Here is a 19,426-nt window from a genome sequence, read left to right on the forward strand (position 1 = left end):
TGAAAAGTAAAAAATAATTGTGTTAACATCCAAACCAAATGGAAGAAGCCATAGTTATCCCTTCTACCAGAGTCTGAATTTCCAAATCCTTCCATCGTTCTTCTAAATCATGCTTCTTTGATCTTATACTAACCAAGAGGACAGTCACACTCAAAAGTTATTTGATAAAAGGCTACCCAAGAATTCTCAGACTCAAAGTCAAAAGAAAAAAAAAAAACTCAAAACACCATGCTTGCCTCATTCCTTCTCTTTGTTCCTACAGACACAAGGGAATCTTAACCTGAGGTCCCCAGATTCTCATGGATAGATTTCCAGAGGTCCATGATTATAAATGGGGGGGAAATATATTTTTATTTCAATATATTCTCTTTGTAATACTGTTAGGATTTATTTATATATGTATTCATTGTAGTTTTTATTTTATGCATTTAAAAACAGTATTCTGAGAAGTCCATGGATTTCACCAGCAGCTAATGGGATCCACACTATTAAAAGTTAAGAGCCTTTGAGTTAGAGACTACACTCAATTCCTAGTTATCTGACAGGCAAATCTAATGGCAGGATACTTCAGTGGGCTGAACCTAGGAAAGTCTAGGGCCTCCAAACTAGCACCATCCTCATTCTTTTTGTCTCTTTCTGAAGAGAAGAAGCAGAATAGACACAGTCAGCCAGAGATATCAGAACATTTTTTTCTGGCCCTTTTGTGACCTCCAGCCTCTGCCCTTTATTGCATAGCTCCTGAGGTCATTCCAGTCCTGCACTTCTGTCTCTCTGTGGTACCTAAGATACAAAGAATATAAAGAGGGAATCAAGAAAAATACTGGACAACAGAAGAGAAGCTTTTATTTTTACTGCACAAATTACATTCATATCAAGGCAGAAAACAGAAAGATGGATACACTCAACAAATCAATCATCAAGAAAGTATTAAGGGCCTATTGTGTACACCATACTAAGTTGAAATTGAAAGTAAAATGTATTTGTTAAAGTTCCTAATTTTTTTTTTTTTAAATTTTTTGAACCCTTACCTTCCATCTTGGAATCAATACTGTCTGTCGGCTCCAAGGCAGAAGAATGGTAAGGGCTGGGCAATGGGAGTTTAGTGACTTGCCCACGGTCACACAGCTGGGAAGTATCTGAGGCCAGATTTGAACCTAGGACTTCCTGTCTCTAGACCTGGCTGCTCTCAATCCACTGAGCTAACCAGCTGCCCCCAGGGTCCTAATTTTTTAAAAAAGGAAATAATTTTTGTAGCACAGATGATCAAATTGCTCCTTAAACAGCTGATATAATTTACCCACAAATCCATTTGGATGTAGACTTTTTTCCCTTTGCTAATTCCTTTATCTCTTGTTTAATTTCACTTTTTGATATTGGATTGTCTAAGATTTCTAGGGATTGTTTTGTTAATTTGGATATTGTATAGTTTTGTAAGTAATCCATTTCCTTTCACTTCACATGTTTTGCTTTCAGATAAAGTAGCACAATAGTCTCTGACACTACTTTTCATTTCCTTTATTCCTTGTGAATTTGTCTTGCATAGCTTTGATTTTCTTCTCATTTAAAAAAAATCAGACTAGCTAAAGGTTTTTGATTTTTTTAAGACTTTTTAAAAATAGCTATTGGTTTTGTTTATTTCCATATTATCATTTTCAACTTTATTTCTCCTTTAATTTTCATGATTTCATCTTTTGTGTTTACATAGTTTGGTAAATTAATGATTTTCTAGGTTTTAAATTACATGCTCAATTTATCAGTTCTCTCATTTACTATCTTATAAATGTCTATTTTCAGAGAGCGAACTTGTACTCTTAGGACTGCTTCAGTTCCTGTCACACAGTAAGTCCTTAGTAATTACTCATTGCCTGATAGGCATCCCTAAAATGTTGGTATGTTGTATCACCAACCATTTTACTTAGTTGTTAATTGCTTTTATAATTTGTTCTTTGGCCTGTTCATTATTCAGGATGTCATTACTGATTCTCCATTAAGATGTATATCATTCCCTTACATTTCTTCTATTAACTGAAAATGTCTTGTGTTTCAGACTATTTAGGACACCTTTAATATTCCTGTCATGTGGTTGGCAAGAGAGCGAAGAAGTTGCTTTCAGCAAAACTTCCCCAACCAAAAAACCTCAAAACAAGAAAAAATTTCCAACACTAAAATAGTTAAAGCTGTATCAGCAAGATGAGAAGCCAGAGTCACTCAAATCTAGAAATATCAGCTGGTTCACTGGGGAGCCAGGTTTTAGAATTGGGAAGACCTAGGTTCAAATATAACCTCAGACACTTCCTAGCTGTGCCCGGGGCAAAGTCACTTAACCCCTACTCATCTCCCTGGGAACCAATAATTAGTGTTGATTGTAAGACGGAATGAGAGAGAAGAGGAGAGGAGGGGAGGGGAGGGGAGGGGAGAGGACAGGNAAGAAAGAAAGAAAGAAAGAAAGAAAGAAAGAAAGAAAGAAAGAAAGAAAGAAAGAAAGAAAGAAAGAAAGAAAGAAAGAAAGAAAGAAAGAAAGAAAGAAAGAAAGAAAGAAAGAAAGAAAGAAAGAAAGAAAGAAAGAAAGAAAGAAAGAAAGAAAGAAAGAAAGAAAGAAAGAAAGAAAGAAAGAAAGAAAGAAAGAAAGAAAGAAAGAAAGAAAGAAAGAAAGAAAGAAAGAAAGAAAGAAAGAAAGAAAGAAAGAAAGAAAGAAAGAAAGAAAGAAAGAAAGAAAGAAAGAAAGAAAGAAAGAAAGAAAGAAAGAAAGAAAGAAAGAAAGAAAGAAAGAAAGAAAGAAAGAAAGAAAGAAAGAAAGAAAGAAAGAAAGAAAGAAAGAAAGAAAGAAAGAAAGAAAGAAAGAAAGAAAGAAAGAAAGAAAGAAAGAAAGAAAGAAAGAAAGAAAGAAAGAAAGAAAGAAAGAAAGAAAGAAAGAAAGAAAGAAAGAGAAAAAGAAAGAAAGAAAGAAAGAAGACACTGAGCACATTCAGCACAATCAATTTGAAAGGCTGGTATTAGTTACAAGTTACAATTATATCTTGGGCTCACCAGAGTAGTAATTCATTCTGAATCCCCAAGATGGCAGAAGAAGCAGAATATTGATCCTGCCTAACACTGCTCAGACAGAGGTTATACACCCATAAGGGAGTACAGAGCAACAGGAGGTGAGGCAGTGCAGAAACGACTATAAGGGAAAGGATGTCCATGCCCAAAGGAAACAGGAATAGAGACCTACTATTGTCTATCCTCTCCTAGTGGAGTTTATGTAGGGCAAGAATCCAGTTATTGCTCAGAGTCCTCACTTGAGAAGGTTGCAAAAACCCATAGTCTATAGAGGTAGTTGTTGATCAGTGGTTAGAACCCTGGGCCAGAAGTCAAATCCAGTCTTAGACACTTTTTAGATGTTCAACGTTGGGCAAATCACTTAACTTCTGTATGCCTGACAAAAGGATTCATTGGAGAAGGAAATGGCAAACCACTCCAGAATCCTTGTCAAGAAAACCCCATGGATAGCCATGGTCCATGGGGTTGCAAAGAGTCAGACATCACTGAACAACAACTTTATAGTCTGTGGTCTCTGCAAACATTCTTGCATACTAGAGCAGTAAAAAGGGAAGGAGTCAAAGAGTAAAGAAGGAATAGAGATGTTCAACTAGGAACATAAGAAAAAGGTTAAAATAAAAATGCTCCAAGGAAGAAAGGCTTGGTGTAGGCTTCCAAGAAAATAAATTAATTATAGCAGAAGAGAGAAGGAAAAATGAATAAGAATTTTTAAAAGGCCACAAACACGATGAATAAGTACCAAAATTTAAAGGAAAACTGACCCAAAAAGAAAAACTTACTGAAAAAGAAAAGACAACAAATTCTGAAAATTCCCTATATTTATAGATCTTGTTTTTTTGAAATCCAAAATTATTCAAATGATAAATTTTAAAATCAGGAAAAGGAAATCCAGTCAGCTACCAGAAGAGACAACTTAAAACATATGATAGAAAAGTTTTCCAAAATATAGAGCCTCTGAAGAAGAAAATTATATATTTGAAATTCAAAAATAAAGAAATGGAAGAAAATTTGGCAGAAGAAGAGCAAAAGAAATTTTTGAAAAACAAATGAATTCCATACAAGCCAAAGCAATTGACTTTGGAGAACAGATGTTCAGGGTTAATTTAAGGATTATAGATTTCTCATATAATTTTAAAAACTTGAATACCATACTGCAAGAAATAACACAAGAAGTATATCCAAAGGTTTTGAAAATAGCACGGTACTGATTGATAAAACCCACAAATTGCTTACAGAGAAAGATGCCATCCTTGAAACTCCAAGGTATATAGTAGTTAAAGTTTAGAATTTTCAGTGCCAAGTAACCAGTTTTACAAGTAGCCAGGAAAAAAGCCTTTAGTTATGAAGAAAAGTCAATTCAAATACAGTACAGGATAGTTCTGCATTTCTGAAAAATCAAACTTAATATCAGAATATCATATTCCAATAAGCAGAAGAGTCAAGGATACTAGAAAGGCATCATCTACAAAACTGAGGCTAAGCATCAGAGAAAAAAAGATCAATTCTTAACCAGACACATACATGAATGGTGAGCAAAGCATTCAACTTCCAACACAAGAAAGGTAAGTAAAACTATCAAGAAAAGACTATGCAATGAAATCAGTTATTCTCATATTTCTATGGCAAGAAAAAAGAAGGTTGTAGATAGAACATAGAAGATTAAAAGAAAAACAAACAAAAAGGGATTATTAAAGGACAAAAGAATCTTGGGAATTAAATCTTTAAAGAAAACTCACCAACAGGTAGGTGGCTCAATGGATTGAGAGCCAGGGTTAGAGATAAGAGGTCCTGGATTCAAATATGGTCTCAAAACACTTCCTTAGCTCTGTGACCCTAGACAAGTCATTTATCCCTCATTGCTTAACCCTTACCACTCTTCTCTCTTGGAACCAATACACACTATTGATTCTAATATGGAAGGTGTTGGGGGAGGGAGAGAGGTTTTTTGTTTGTTTAAAAAGAAAATTCAAAATTTTAGGAAAAAGGAAGGAGAAGGAACTGAAATAATATTTCACCAACTAAATCCTACACTTTCCTATAAATGAATCAATAACATAGGGGTGGGGAGGACACAAAGGAAATTCTTTCTGGTGGAGAGGGAAGGCAAAAGTAGATGTAAAAGAGATGGAGATGGAGATGTACTGCCTCCTAGAAGGGATAAAAACAAAACGAGACTATTTCTTCAGTTTCTCAATGTGTTTTGAGGTAGGATGGAGAGAGGGCACACAGGGAATAACAGAAGAACGGAGAAGGAATGAAATAGAATGAGGCAACAGTCTCTACCTAGAAGCAGAAATGAAAAGATCTCATTGAAATGAGCTTTTTCAGCTATGAAAATGAGAGAGGCTTCATAATAGGTTTCATCTGAGGGAATGTGCACTTCATTCAGTAAATATTAGTTTCCTTCAGCAAGTGCTGAGTTCTATTCCAGAAGAGAGGGAGGGAGGATCTCTGGGGAGATCAGCCCCCAAGGTGGAGCATGAATTAGTCAAAGAAAGAACAGGGGAAATGGAGCCACATGACCCAACCCAACACCCACCATACCATACTACCTGCTCCATAATATTTATAGGAAAGAGACACAGCAGAAGGTCTCCCCAAATCTAAACAAAACAAGGAAAAATAAGAAGGGAAGATGAGATACTATCTACAGGTACTCTTAAGTAGGAGTGGGTCAGAGGAAAGGCACCAATTTCTATAATCCCCCAAAACTTTACTTGTCATGAGGATCATAGATTAAGGAAGGAGTATTTGAGGGTGTAGCCGATGAATGTGGGGGATAGAATTCTGAATAACTTAGAAGGGACACCATAAAGGAAGACAAAATAAATGTTTCTTGGAAAAGGGTGCTACAAAAGAATGTGACTTAGGTTAGAATTAGGGGATTTTTAACAACACACATCTGAGTGGAGAGAAGGAATGGTCAAAAAGAGGGGAGTGGGAATATATAAAGAAATAGGAGAAAGAAAAATTCAAAATTTAAGTGAATTCAAGGAGCCTAGAGATGGGATAGATACACAATGAAACCATGCAAATCAGAGGCAGCAGAATTCAGGAAATGTACTTAATGCAGTCAGAGGACATAAAATCAGACACTTCAGCCCCTTATGAGACCTTACCTATAAGACCTTGGGTAAATTACTTAACCTCTCTAAACATAGGTTTTCACATCTATGAAATCAAGGTCTTGAATTAGATGATTGCTAATATCCCAGCCCTAAACCTTTAATCCAATGTTCCTACGTCCACCAATACCTCCTCCAACAACATGTAACTAGCTGCATTTTCCATAATGCCTTGTGTCCCCCTTAACTCTGGACAAGGCCTGATCTTAAGGGTGCCCCCAAAAAGATTGATTTGCCTTTGGCTGCTTCGTCTCCTCCCAGAATTGACTCTGGGAATTTAATCTCCAAATATAGGGCATATTGATGTTTTGACAAATATAGTTCAGAGAATCTGATCTCCCATATAAATATTCAAGATAATAGGCAATTGATATTAGGTACAGAATAGCCTTTATCTCCCCAAAGAAAATAGAAGACAAAAGATCCACAAGAGTCCATACAAAAACACCAAAGTGACTTAAACAAAGCACCCACCTCCTGACAAATCGGTGATGGGCTCACAGTGCAGATTGAGACATGTTTTTAATGTGGCCAATAGAGGTATTTGTTTTGTTTCACTACATATGTTTGTAACAAGGGTTTTATTTTCTATTTTTCACTGGAAAGAATAGAAGGAGGAGGGAGAGAAAATAGATTTGTTCATTAAAAACGAAAATGAGATTTTCTATAAGTAAGCTGCAGAGAAGATGCTGACTAGCATTGATAATGGGGTTCTCTCTCTCCTGGGAGCTCCCTAAACCAATGGAATCACAAGTCCAGTCCTTCTCCCTATTTCAATGTACTTCTATACTCTTCCTCTGCCTGCCTCATTGAATGCATCAGTTATGAGAAGCTGAAGGTTAGGAGGTGGGTAGAAGAGGCTTTTTCTTTTGTTTACATAGTCATGGGCATGACCCCAGTCCCTCTGGGCACCCCACTGCCTCTTGTATTCTGGGAATGTCTTTCATTTGCTGTCTCTGCACTCTCCGATCTTGGAAAACTCTCTACATCAACTTTTTCAGTCTTAGCACAAAGTCAATGCTTCTCTTCATTTGGAAGGTAGGTAGAAACTTTTCATGGGTTCTTCCAGCCAAGTACATGAGGCAGACCTCTCACTTCTGGAAACCTACTTCATTAAATCCCTGCTTTCTCATTAGAATAATGGTCAAGAATTCTAAGAAGAAACCCGAGTGACTTCTTCCCCCTGAGAATTGCGCAATGGTTCAACTACAAGCTCCCAGACAATAAGGGAGTCCTCAGTCCTAGCTAGCCTCCCAGAAGGATCAGAGATGTAGAAACTACTGAGTTGTTTCCAGAGATAGTAAACATCCAGGGATATCCCAAGAAAATCCCATAGTGGTCAAAAAGCCTCAGAGTAGGGGCAGCTGGGTAGCTCAGTGGATTGAGAGTCAGGCCTAGAGACGGGAGGTCCTAGGTTCAAATCCGGCCTCAGACACTTCCCAGCTGTGTGACCCTGGGCAAGTCACTTGACTCCCATTGCCCACCCTTACCACTCTTCCACCAAGGAGCCAATACACAGAAGTTAAGGATTAAAAAAAAAAAAAAAAAAAAAAAAAAGCCTCAGAGTAGGAATCAAAGGACTGGAAAATGAATAGCACAGTGAATCAGTGTTCAGACCAAGACCCTGGGACTGAGAGATTCCCTTTGGACTCCCATGTGCTAGGCCTGGTCTTAAGGGTGCCCCCAAAAAGATCAATTTGCCTTTGGCTGCTTCGTCTCCTCCCAGAACTGACTCTGAGAATTTAATCTCCAAATACAGGGCATATCGAGGTTTTTAACCTCAGTCCTAAAATTCCTTGAAGGGCCCTGAAGATCCAATGCTCTGAACTTTAAATATTGTGGAGGAGAGGGGCAGACAAGCCTAATTCTAGAAAATAGAGGTCAGTGAGGGTCTCTAAGTATCCCCAAATAAAACCAAGCAGGACTGACCAACACGCACACACAGTTGTGAGTGGGCTTGGCTCTGGCACAAAGCTTCAAGAAGACAAATGAATAAAGCAATATATATACTGGAAAATCTAGAAACTGCCCAAAAGAAGGTAAGAATACCAACTATAAGCTGAGAGACACACAAAAATAGGCTTTCTACAAGGACTACATAAAATGCGGGGCATAACCAAAACTCAGATTTTTTTTAAAGCTTTTGAGGAAAGAATTGGAAAATAAGAGAAAGTGGTCAATTTCACCCAAGAAACACTCTAAAAACATTAGAACAGACATCAATGACTGTGTCAAGAAATATTAGAAACAATATTATAAACTACACACCTAGGGGGCAGCTAGGTAGCTCAGTGAATTGAAGAGGCCCAGAGAAGGGAGATCCTGGGTTCAAATTTGGACTCAGACACTTCCTACATGTGTGACCCTAGGCAAGTCACTTGACCCCCATTACCTAGCCCTTACCATTTGGAAAATAAGGATTTAAAAAAAAACAAAACTACACATCCAGAAAACAGGTCAAGCAAAGATAATTTAAGAATCCCTGGCTGGGGCAGCTAGGTGGCTCAGTGGATTGAGAGTCAGGCCCAAAGATGGAGGTCCTGGGTTCAAATGTGGCCTCAGACACTGCCTACCTGTGTGACTCTGGGCAAGTCACTTAACCCCATTGCCTAGTCTTTACCACTCATCTGCCTTGGAGCCAATGCATAGTAATGATTCTAAAATGGAAGGCAACAATTAAAAAAAGAATCCCTGGACTCCCTGAAAGCCATAATTAAAAAAAAAAAAAAACTGATGATGTATAAGGGGTGTATACAAAGGTGAAGGCTTCTAACCCCAGTCACAAGTTCAAGACCATGATTGCATGATACAGCAATTTTAAAGGCTAAGGCTAAAACTGAGGCCTATGCTAACAATGACTATATTTTCAAGCAGTCATCTAACTTTAAAACTTATACTAGAATAATCACAAAAGGCCCCAAATCATAACTAATACTACTGCTAACATTAAAATCTAATCCTCATATAAGGGGGGAGGGAATTTTCCTCTCACAAAATCATAAATGAAAAATGACCAGATCTATTAGAGAACCAGAGAACAAAGTGAAGATGATATCCACAATAATCTTCTGAAAACTTCAATAGGAAAAGGTCACAGGAATGCCATTACTCAAATCCAGAGTTCTCACAGGAAAGAAAATACTTATCCAGAATCATTTCAGATACTAAGGAAATAGTGCCAAATTGCACAAGACCTGGCAGCTTCTACTCTCAAGAGATTCTAGAATGCAATATTCCAAAAGGCAAAAAAAAAAAAAAAAAAAAAAAAAAAGGCTTTTAACCATGAATAATTTAGACTGCCAAACTGAGTATAATCCTGGAGGGTGGGAAGGCAGATGATCCTTTAATGGAATAGACTTTCAAGAATTTTTTTTTTCAAAAGACCAGAATTAAGTAAGAATTTACAAGTGCAAGAATTCAGACAAGAAACCTAGAAAGGTAACTTTATTCGAACAATTGGAAAATGCTATATGTGATGATATAGTGCCAGTATTTTAACAGAAGAAACAAATGTCCCTTCAGAACATTAATATCCCAGTGGAATTGTGCGTCGGCTACAGGGGTGTTGTGGGGGTTTAGGGGAAAGAACATGAAATATGTAACTATGGGGAAATATAAAAAAATTAAAATTAAAGATTATCAAAGGGTACAGGCAGCCAGGTAGTTCAGTGGATAGAGAGGCCTAGAGATGGGAGGTCCAGGGTTCAAATTTGACCTCAGATACTTCCTAGCTAGGTGACCCTGGGCAAGTCATTTAACCCAGTTGCCTAACTCTTACTGCTCTTCTGCCTTGGAAGTGATACATAGTATCAATTCTAAGAAGGAATGTTAAAATTGTTTTAAATTTTCAAAAGATAGGGAGTTCAAATAAGTAAAATAGAGGTCCTGGGAGTAGATTGGTTCTATTCTAAAGATTTGAAACTTGAAAAGAGAAGGAAAGATAAAAAGAATATGGTCATGTAGAAAAGATGGAGCTTGCTCTTATAATTGGAGTACAAAAAAGAGTATACAAACTGAAGAAAGGGTGGAGTGAGTGGGCATCAGGGTTGAACACTCACAGAATTTGTTTTAGAAACGTGTCAAATGTCAAAAAAGCAGGGATGGGGTGGGGGGAGATGTTAAGAGGGAGGAGAATCCCAAGGAGGGAATGATCATAATCATAACCTCTTGTTCTTGAAGGAATAAAAAAAGGAAAACTAGAATCTACAGGAGTGCCTCACATAATAGGGCATTGGTTAAGCAAATTGGTATATGAATATAATGAAAAATTACTGGGCTCTGGGGGGCAGCTGGGTAGCTCAGTGGATTGAGAGCCAGGTCTAGAGACAGGAGGTCCTAGGTTCAAATTTGGCCTCAGCCACTTCCCAGCTGTGTGACCCTGGGCAAGTCACTTGACCCCCATTGCCTACCCTTACCACTCTTCCACCTATAAGTCAATACACAGAAGTTAAGGGTTTAAAATAAAATAAAAAAAAATTACTGGGCTAAATGATATTTCAGAAATTTCTACTAAGAACAGCAACATAAAAAAAAAAGCTCTGAAACCCCTACAGGCCCTGATCAATGCAATGACCAACCATCTCTCCAAAGGACCAGAGTTATTCACTTCACAGGTAAGCAACATAGTGCAAAAAAGTTGGATGGCCACTGCTGGGATTCATTTCTCTGGAACATTTGCTCGTTCGTTACAAAGATTTATTATTAATTTCTGTCAGAAAAAAAATTGCTCTCAGTTTCTAATTGAGAAGAAGAGATTAGCAACAGGGATGTTTAAAAGAGCCACTGAAATTATTATGTTTGGCTTTTTTTCTGCAGTAAAGGTTAGGAAATGGGGGCAAAGTGACTTGCCCAGGATCACACAGCTAGGTCTGAGGCCACATTTGAAACCCAGCACCTCCCATCTCTAGGCCTGACTCTCCATCCACTGAGCCACCCAGCTGCCCCCTAGTTTTGTTTTTTTTTAGGCAGGTCATATGAAATGGAGACAAGGGGGAAAATTCACATCTGTCATCAATACTCACAGCACTGCCCAAACGGTTAAGAGCCATCAGTCTAGTAAGCAATCCTGTGAAGATGTGCCCTAGCAAAAAGACTTCTTTAGGTGCTGCAGCCCCAGCTTCCTCAGCTGCCACAGCCATAAAGCTGAAGGTGTCCCACCAGAGTTCTTGTCTCTCTGGCATGCTCTGCTATTAGAAATGGGTATGATGATGTCAGCAGAAACGGTGTTCAAGATACACCGCTATCTCTTTTGCCAGTGTACCCTGAGGATCATGGGACCTTTTCCTGCCTGATGGCTTCTGCCTTTTTGATGTTTTCTCTCCCCATTAGACTTGTGAGCTTCCATGTTCTCAAGGGCAACCGAGCCTGTCTTGCTTTTTCCTTTGCACTTAACGGTTTTTCATTCGTTCACCTTCCAATATACGTAGTGCTAAAAAGGCCCTACAATATCAGGACAGCCCCAAGGAGGAACTGCTGTCCAACCAGAGAAAGCACACCAGTCTTCCGAGACCAATCATAATGTGCAGTAATTGTTTTAAAACATTTTTTTAAACCACTTGAATGCACTTTGCACACAATGGTATAACAATCACAGTCGAACATCTGGTCTGGTTTGTAATAGTCTTGCTGGAAAACCAGACTGTCTAATCACATCCTCAAAAAGGGGAGGGGAGGAAAATCTTAAAAGTATCCTTACAGAAAAAATGATAAATGCTGGGAAAGATGTGGGAAAATAAGGACACTAATGCTCTGTTGGTGTTTGAACTGTTCTGACCATTGTGGAGAACAATTTGGAACTGTGCCCAAAGTGGGAAAAATTGTGCCTCACCTTTGACCCAGCAATACCACTACCAGGTTTATGTCCCAGAGAAATCAAAGAACGGGAAAGGACTTAATGTTACAAAAATGTAGCAGCTTGGGGCAGCTGCATGGCTTAGTGGATTGAGAGCCGGGAGGTCCTGGGTTCGAATTTGACCTCAGACACTTTCTGGCTGTGTGACTCTGGGCAAGTCACTTAACCCACATTTCTTAGTCCTTACTGCCGTTCTGCCTTGGAACCAATACATTGTATTCATTCTAAGACTGGAGATAAGAGTTTAAATATACATAAATCAGCTCTCTTTGTGGTGGTAAAGAATTAGAAACTGAAAGGATGCCTATCAGTTAAGGAATACTTTAAATTGTGGCATATGATTATGATGGAACACTGTTGTGCTATAAGAAATGACAAGCAGGATGATTTCAGAAAAACCTGGGAACATTTATATATACTGATGCATAGTGAAGGGAGAAGAACCAGAAGACTGTACACAATAACAGCAATAATGTAGTGATGATGAGCTGAGATATTCTCAGCAGCATCCAAGACAATTCCTAAGGACCCAGGATGAAAAATATTAACCTCCAGAGAGAGAACTCACGAATTCTGAGTACGGATTTCTAAATTTTATTTTGTTATTTTGGGGTACCCGTACACATACACATTGTGGCAAATGTGTTTTGTATGCCTTCACATATGTCACTGTTATATTGCTTGCCTTCTCGGTGAGTGGGAGAGGGGCAGGAAGGGGAGAGAGAATTTGGAATTCAATTTGTTTAATGTTAAAAAAAAGCCGCCCTACTTTATCTTAGAGCACCCCTTATAAAGGAAAACCAAGTAAATCATCAGTATAGCCCAGTCCACTCTCAGTTGTGGGCCCCCCTATAAGTTATAACTAGGTTCCATTCAAATTTGAGTCAACATCCATTATTCAATATTATTCAATATTCAACATTCAAATGAGTCATAGTCTCAAGCCCCCACATATGTTTCTTTTACCAAACCGACTAAGACACATTAGGTCACAGAGATATTTAATAGCATTGCAAAATACCAAAATAATAGGACAATGATCATACCCTTTCCCACCCCCTGTATACACATAGGTAGGTGGTTACACTTGTGGGAGAGAACACATATAGGAAAAACATACGGTCAGTGTACATGCATAACACCAAGGTGACTCCTGCTACTGAGGCAGCATCGCCTGTGTAATACCATTTTTGTCTCTGATGCTGCTGCTTACCACTACCACCACCACCCCAATTTGAGGAGCTGAATTCTCTGCCAGTTGACTGATGTCAGATTGAAACTCAGCTCTTGCAATCTATTAGGATATTGAGCTAAACAAACTCTCTTTGCTGCACTATGATCTTTCTGAATGAATTGCTCTATGCTGGGACTCCATCTGCTGCCATCTACAGTTTTGTGGTCTTCTCCTTAGTAGAGGGCCTACTCCCAGGTAGTCTTTTCATTTTGGGGGGGATTTGGACTGCGGTCTAACTGGCCAGTCTGCTAGCCAATAGGAAAGACCTCGAAGCATTAACTCTTTTCAACAGCCTTATTTCTGCTTCAGATTCTCATTTTTTTTTTTAATTTATTCTCCTTTGGCCTACAGTGAGAAAATCTTTGGAACTCTTTTCAATTCTCATCATACAAATTATGGACCATGAAAGGGAAGCACAAACCCACAGACTTTGCCCTTGCTAATATTAGAGAAGACAGAAGGAAACCATATGCCCCAAGGAGAATGAGGCACAGAGCCAAAACAAAAGGGAGAAACCAACCTTCAGACTTTGTCCTTGCTGATATTAGAAATATTAGCACAGTGGGCAGACCCTTGTCTTAAGGAATATAAGCTGTATATTATCCTTTTGGTGGGCTTGTGGGTCATGTGTATTGTATAGGTCCCAAAGGCAAGTGATTTCTACTTTCAATGAAGGTTGTTTGATACCCTCCAGAAAAGGGAGGAGAGTCAACCTAATGGTGGTTTTTTGACCTATTTTTAAAAAAAACTCATCCTTCATTTCTATATTTATTTGATGTCTTGTTAGTCTGAGTGCTTGCAAGGGAGTAGAACAAGAGGAACCAGATATTTCCAGGGCTCCCTTGTATGGGAGGCATAATTTGCGAGAGACAAAGTATATCTAAAATTGCACCCAGTACCTTAAAAACAGACCTGGATCCATTATTTGGGAAGATACCTGAAATACTGACTAATCTGATGTGTAACTTTATTGTCTCAAGTTGACATTTTCACCAATCCTATTTCACTTATTAAGACCAAACCAAGAGGAAGCAAGGTAGATGGGCATGGCATGGCATGGCATGGCATTGAATTGAGAAGCTACAGAACTTCAGTTCAAAACTGGGCTCTGCCATTACGTGTGTGAATTAGGGTGAAGCACTTCTCTGAGCATTAAACTCATAGATTTGCTTCTTTTCTACCACTGTCCCCTATGCTCCATTTACTGAACTGTGGCAGGAATCTCAGAGATGATCAGTTCAAACCCAGTTCTCAACAGGTACACCTTCCCCCCACTCCAATATCCCAGGCAAGTGATCATATAAGCCTTCCCCTGAAACTTATGATGAGGAGCTCATTCTCTTCTTTGGCAAGCTATTTAACTTTTCAACAATACTAGTTGATTTTTGAAATACAATTTTATTTTTAACTTTCATTGACAGGTACAGGCAATTCAAGAGCATAAAGAAAATTCTTAAAAAGAGCACATGATGAAACCCAACCCAACAGACTTTAAATAAACATACATGCATCCATCAATTTCCTCTACATACCACTAATTAATTCTAACCTAAAAGACACTGACTTCAGCCTAATCATATCCTATCATTCTTGTTTTCATTAGCCTTCTTCCCACACACATATCTGTTGGAAAAGCTTTAATTATCCATTTTTTTTATTTTTTTACATTGAATTGAAATATGCCTCTGAGTAACTTCTAGCTATTCTTCAAAAAAAGATAAGTCTTTTTTGGAAGATAGATACTAGAGATGGAATAGAGCAGAATGCTCAGGAATGGATCAACTGGTTACAAACCTAGGAGACCATTATTTCCAGGATTATCATAGGATCATAGATTTATAGCTGGAAGGGACTTTAGATGCCATCTAGTCCAACACCCTTATTTTACGAATGAGGAAAATGAAAAGTTTCTACAGAAGTTAAGTGACTTGCCCAAGACCACTTTTGTTGTCATTTCAGTTGTGTTGGACTCCTGTGGCTCCTTTTAGGGTTTTCTTGGCAAAGATATTGGAGTGGTTTGCCCTTTCCTTCTCCAGCTCATTTTACAGTTGAGGGAACTGAGGCAAACAGGGTTAAATAATTTGTCCAGGATCATGCAACTAAGTAAGTGTCCGAGGCTGGATTTGAACTCAGGAAGATGAATTTTTCTGATTCCCAGCCCAGGGCTCTATCCTTTATGCCAATTAGTTGCCCCCCAAGGTCACAGAAATAATAAATGGCAAGGCTAGGATTTGAACCAATGTCCTCCAATTTCAAATCCAATGCTCCTTCCACTATGCCAGTTAAAGATATCTTTGGGAAAGAAATTAGCAGGACCTTTGGGAGACAACCTCTACTGCATCTCAGGGGAGATTATGCTCTATTTGAGAGGGTGATGTAGGAGGGGAGCAGTAAGGACTGCCCAAATCCCAGGGGCCCTTCCCTTACATCCCATGCTGTGAAGATGGGGATCCCCTTGGATATGGTCTGCATGACCTGGAACTCCCGGAATCCATGGAGGCCCTGACGGAGTATCTTGCACACTCGAAGCATCATGATGATATCCTTAATCAAGTGTTTAAAACGATTCTGAAAAGACCCACAGGGAATACAAGGAAAATAGTCATGTTAGCATTCAATTCAATTCAAGTCAACAGGTTTTTATTAAACACATTTTATTTTTATTAAGCTATTTTATTAAGTGTTTATTAAACTCTTATTAAATGATTGTGAAAAGCATCTTGATTGAGTAAGACACTGGGGATATAAAGATGAACAAATGCATTGCCATGGTTACCAAAGCTTGCTGAGATGCTATACTGGGCATGATTAGATGAGGTTCCCTGCCTTTGGGGAATGAAACTGAACTTGCCCTCTGTTACAGCACCAGAAATCCCACCATTTGGAATAAATTCCATTCTTTTGGCTTGAACTTGGTCCTCCCTTCGCAACCTATTTCAAAATGCAAGTCAGTAATAATAAAAATGAGTTTATCGAGTTGCTCTTTTCACTAGCAGCAGAAGTCAAGAATCCCAGAATCCGCCACGACTTGGTTCACACTATTTCCTTCCTATGCCTGGAATGCCCTTTCCCCTCCTCCTTCCTAGTCATCCTTTCAAGCCTAACTCGAGTCCCTCCTCCTCCATGAAACCTAAACCCCCCAAGGTCCATTTGGCAAATGACACTGAACCTTACACAGCTTATGGTTTGAATCTCTCTGATAAAGTGATCACATATCATTGCTTATTATATGGCCATCCCTCTGTGAGTCGTGTCCCCCACTAGACAGTAAATTCCATAAGGACAGAGACCAATAGTGCAAGAACCAAGTCTAATTTAAACTCTGTTTTCTACAGCACCCTGCACAGGACTCTGACCAAAACAGGCACTTAAATAGACAAACGACTTCAGAGAGCATCTACTCTGGACTCGAACTCAATGCATACCTTCGCTTGGAAACCTTAAGTAATGAGGGAGGATCTCACTACTTCTCCAGGTAGGCCATTCCTTTGTTGGACACCTCTGACTGTGAGGAAGTTCTTCTGTACACTGAATAACTTCTCCCCAAATGGGCCCTAGTTTTACCCTCTGGAACCATAAAAAACAATTCTACTTCTGAGTCCACATGTCAGCCAGATAGATAGACAGATGGATGGACAGATATTTAGGCAGCAATCATGTCCCTGTGACTTTTGCAAAAAATAACCACAATGGATTCCATGATCAGATCTGGGTTCTTTTAGATCCTTAACACAATCATTTGTCTGGGTCTGGAGATCTGATTTGATTTCAAGCATCTGGGTGTCCTTTCCTATAGTATGTAGAACTAAAAAGGCCCATCCAACTCTCTCATTTCCCAGCTGGGGTAGCTGAGGCCCAGAGAAGTCATGTGTCCTAGGTCGCAGCAGACAGAGCTGGTATTTGAAACAAAGTTCTTGACTCTGGTCAGGTCTAGCATTGACTCTTTTCACTGTCACACTGCCTTTTACAGGGTGCCAGAGTTGGTGAAGGAATGATGGAAGAGGAAAAAGAGGCCAGAAAAGAGTCTGGCCTTTCTGCTTGGAGCTGGCTGGCTTGGTTGCTAGAAATACAAAAGAACTGCAAAAATATCAAGGTAAAACAGGATATTCCTAAAGAAGTCATACTGTGGTTTAGAGGTAAAGCAGTGGAGAGAGCCCTTGGCCCAGGGTTAGGAAGAAGACTTTATATCCAGCTTGGGATACTTATTGGTTGTATGACCCCAGGCAAGTCACTTAATCTCAGTTTACCTTCATTTCCTCCTCTGTAAAATAGGATTTTTTTTTAACCCTTACCTTCTGTCTTAGAATCAATACTGTGTATTGGCTCCAAGGCAGAAGAGTGGTAAGGATAAGCAATGGGGGTCAAGTGACTTGCCCAGGGTCACACAGCTGGGATGTGTCTGAGGGCAGATTTGAACCTAGGACCTCCCATCTTTAGGCCTGGCTCTCAATCCACTGGGCTACCCTGCTGCCCGCATAAAATAGGATTTTTTAACAACATTTAGCCCAAAGGATCACTGTGAAAATCAAATGAGATATTTGTAAACCATTTAGCACAGTGCCAGGCCCCAAGTGGGTGCTATGTAAAATGTTTATTTCCTTCCCTCTTCTCCTTTTCAGCTAAGGAGGAGAAGGGTGATTTTTTAGGATGTAGTGTCTGCATTAGCAAGAGGCTGCAGATATTGAGGGAAAAGTGTATAAAGAATCAACAAAGAAAGAGGAGGATGAGGAGGAAATAATAGCAATTGGTATTTACAGAGTGTATAGAAGTCTACAAAGTGCTTCATACTCATGGCCACTCATTTCCACTAAAGGGCTTCCATAATTCTTATAATTACATACATATGCAAGTTTCCCTCCATTAGGCTTTTTTTTTTTAAACCCTTACTCTATCTTAGAATTTATACTAATTATTAGGTCTGAAGCAGAAAAGAGGTAAGGACTAGGCAATTGGAGTTAAGTGACTTGCCCAGGGTCACACAGCTAGGGCTGATTTGAATCCAGGATTTATTCGGGTATATGATTTGGGGTTTTGGTTTTATAAGATTATTTTCTTACGAAAAAAGAATGCTATGGAAATGGGTTTTGCATGAAAGTACATGTATAACCCAGTGGAACTGCTTGTCAACTCCAGGAGTGGGGAGGGAAAGGGGAAGGAGAATCACGTAATTCTGGAAAACTTATGTGGAAATTTGTTATTGGAATAAATGAAGAAAAAAAAAATTTTTTTAAACCTTTGTACTTCGGTGTATTGTCTCATAGGTGGAAGATTGGTAAGGGTGGGCAATGGGGGTCAAGTGACTTGCCCAGGGTCACACAGCTGGGAAGTGGCTGAGGCCGGGTTTGAACCTAGGACCTCTTGTCTCTAGGCCTGACTCTCACTCCACTGAGCTACCCAGCTGCTCCCATGAAGAAAATTTTTAAAAAAGACTTGGAAATGATTTGAATCCAGAGCCTCCTGACACCAAGCCTGGCTCTCTATCCACTGAGCCACCTAGCTGCCCCTTCCTCCACTACACTTGAAGCATCTTCAAGGTAGGTGCCATCTGTATTTTTCACTCTAAGACCCAATGCATCATATATCCTCTCTCACCATCCAAAGTGCACATTTACACCACACCTAATAAGGGCTCTCCTTGTAGCAGACCCTCACCAATGCGATAATTGGATTAAGTCTACACTGCCCATCTTTAGATTTAATCACCAAAGGTGAGAGCACCTTCCAATTCTGGGAGGTCCTAACCCACCTGTGCTAGAGTGAGTAACCAATCAGAATTGAGGCACCGCCCCCTACACTTTCTATGAGAAAGCTTCTATTGTCATTGGACACGTAGGCTAAGGGAAGGCATTGGAAGTGACATATATGTGACCCCTTCCAAAGAGGAGGGGGAGTGAGGCTGCGACTGGTGTGGTGAAGGGGACCTGAGGGAGGCTCGCTGGTTTGTAACTAAGACTATTCCATGTGGTGAGTTTAAAGACTGAATCTTTCTGAACTTCTATTAAGAAACTTCCTTTTATAGACTCTGTGAATGAAGTTTGCTCCATTCACCTCCGGGCCTCAGGCCCTTTAACCCTCTGCTGAGGGTTGAGATCTACCTGGACTTATCAATGAGATAGATTCTTATTTTCTTCCTCTCTCTCTTCTCTCATGTAAATAAATTTACATAAAGTCAAT

At 39.3% G+C, this 19,426-nt stretch overlaps 1 protein-coding gene across 1 annotated transcript in view; it reads right to left on the minus strand.

The window, feature by feature from the left end:
- The window catches only part of CNBD2 (cyclic nucleotide binding domain containing 2), a 98,311-nt gene that overhangs the window by 73,778 nt on the left and 5,107 nt on the right, over positions 1–19,426 (minus strand). Inside the window, exon 2 of the mRNA XM_044661579.1 lies at positions 15,680–15,820. Coding sequence (XP_044517514.1) covers positions 15,680–15,820 — 141 coding nt within the window. The remainder of the gene's footprint in view (positions 1–15,679; positions 15,821–19,426) is intronic.

Source organism: Gracilinanus agilis, chromosome 2 (assembly GCF_016433145.1).
Source record: "Gracilinanus agilis isolate LMUSP501 chromosome 2, AgileGrace, whole genome shotgun sequence".
NCBI lineage: Eukaryota > Metazoa > Chordata > Mammalia > Didelphimorphia > Didelphidae > Gracilinanus > Gracilinanus agilis.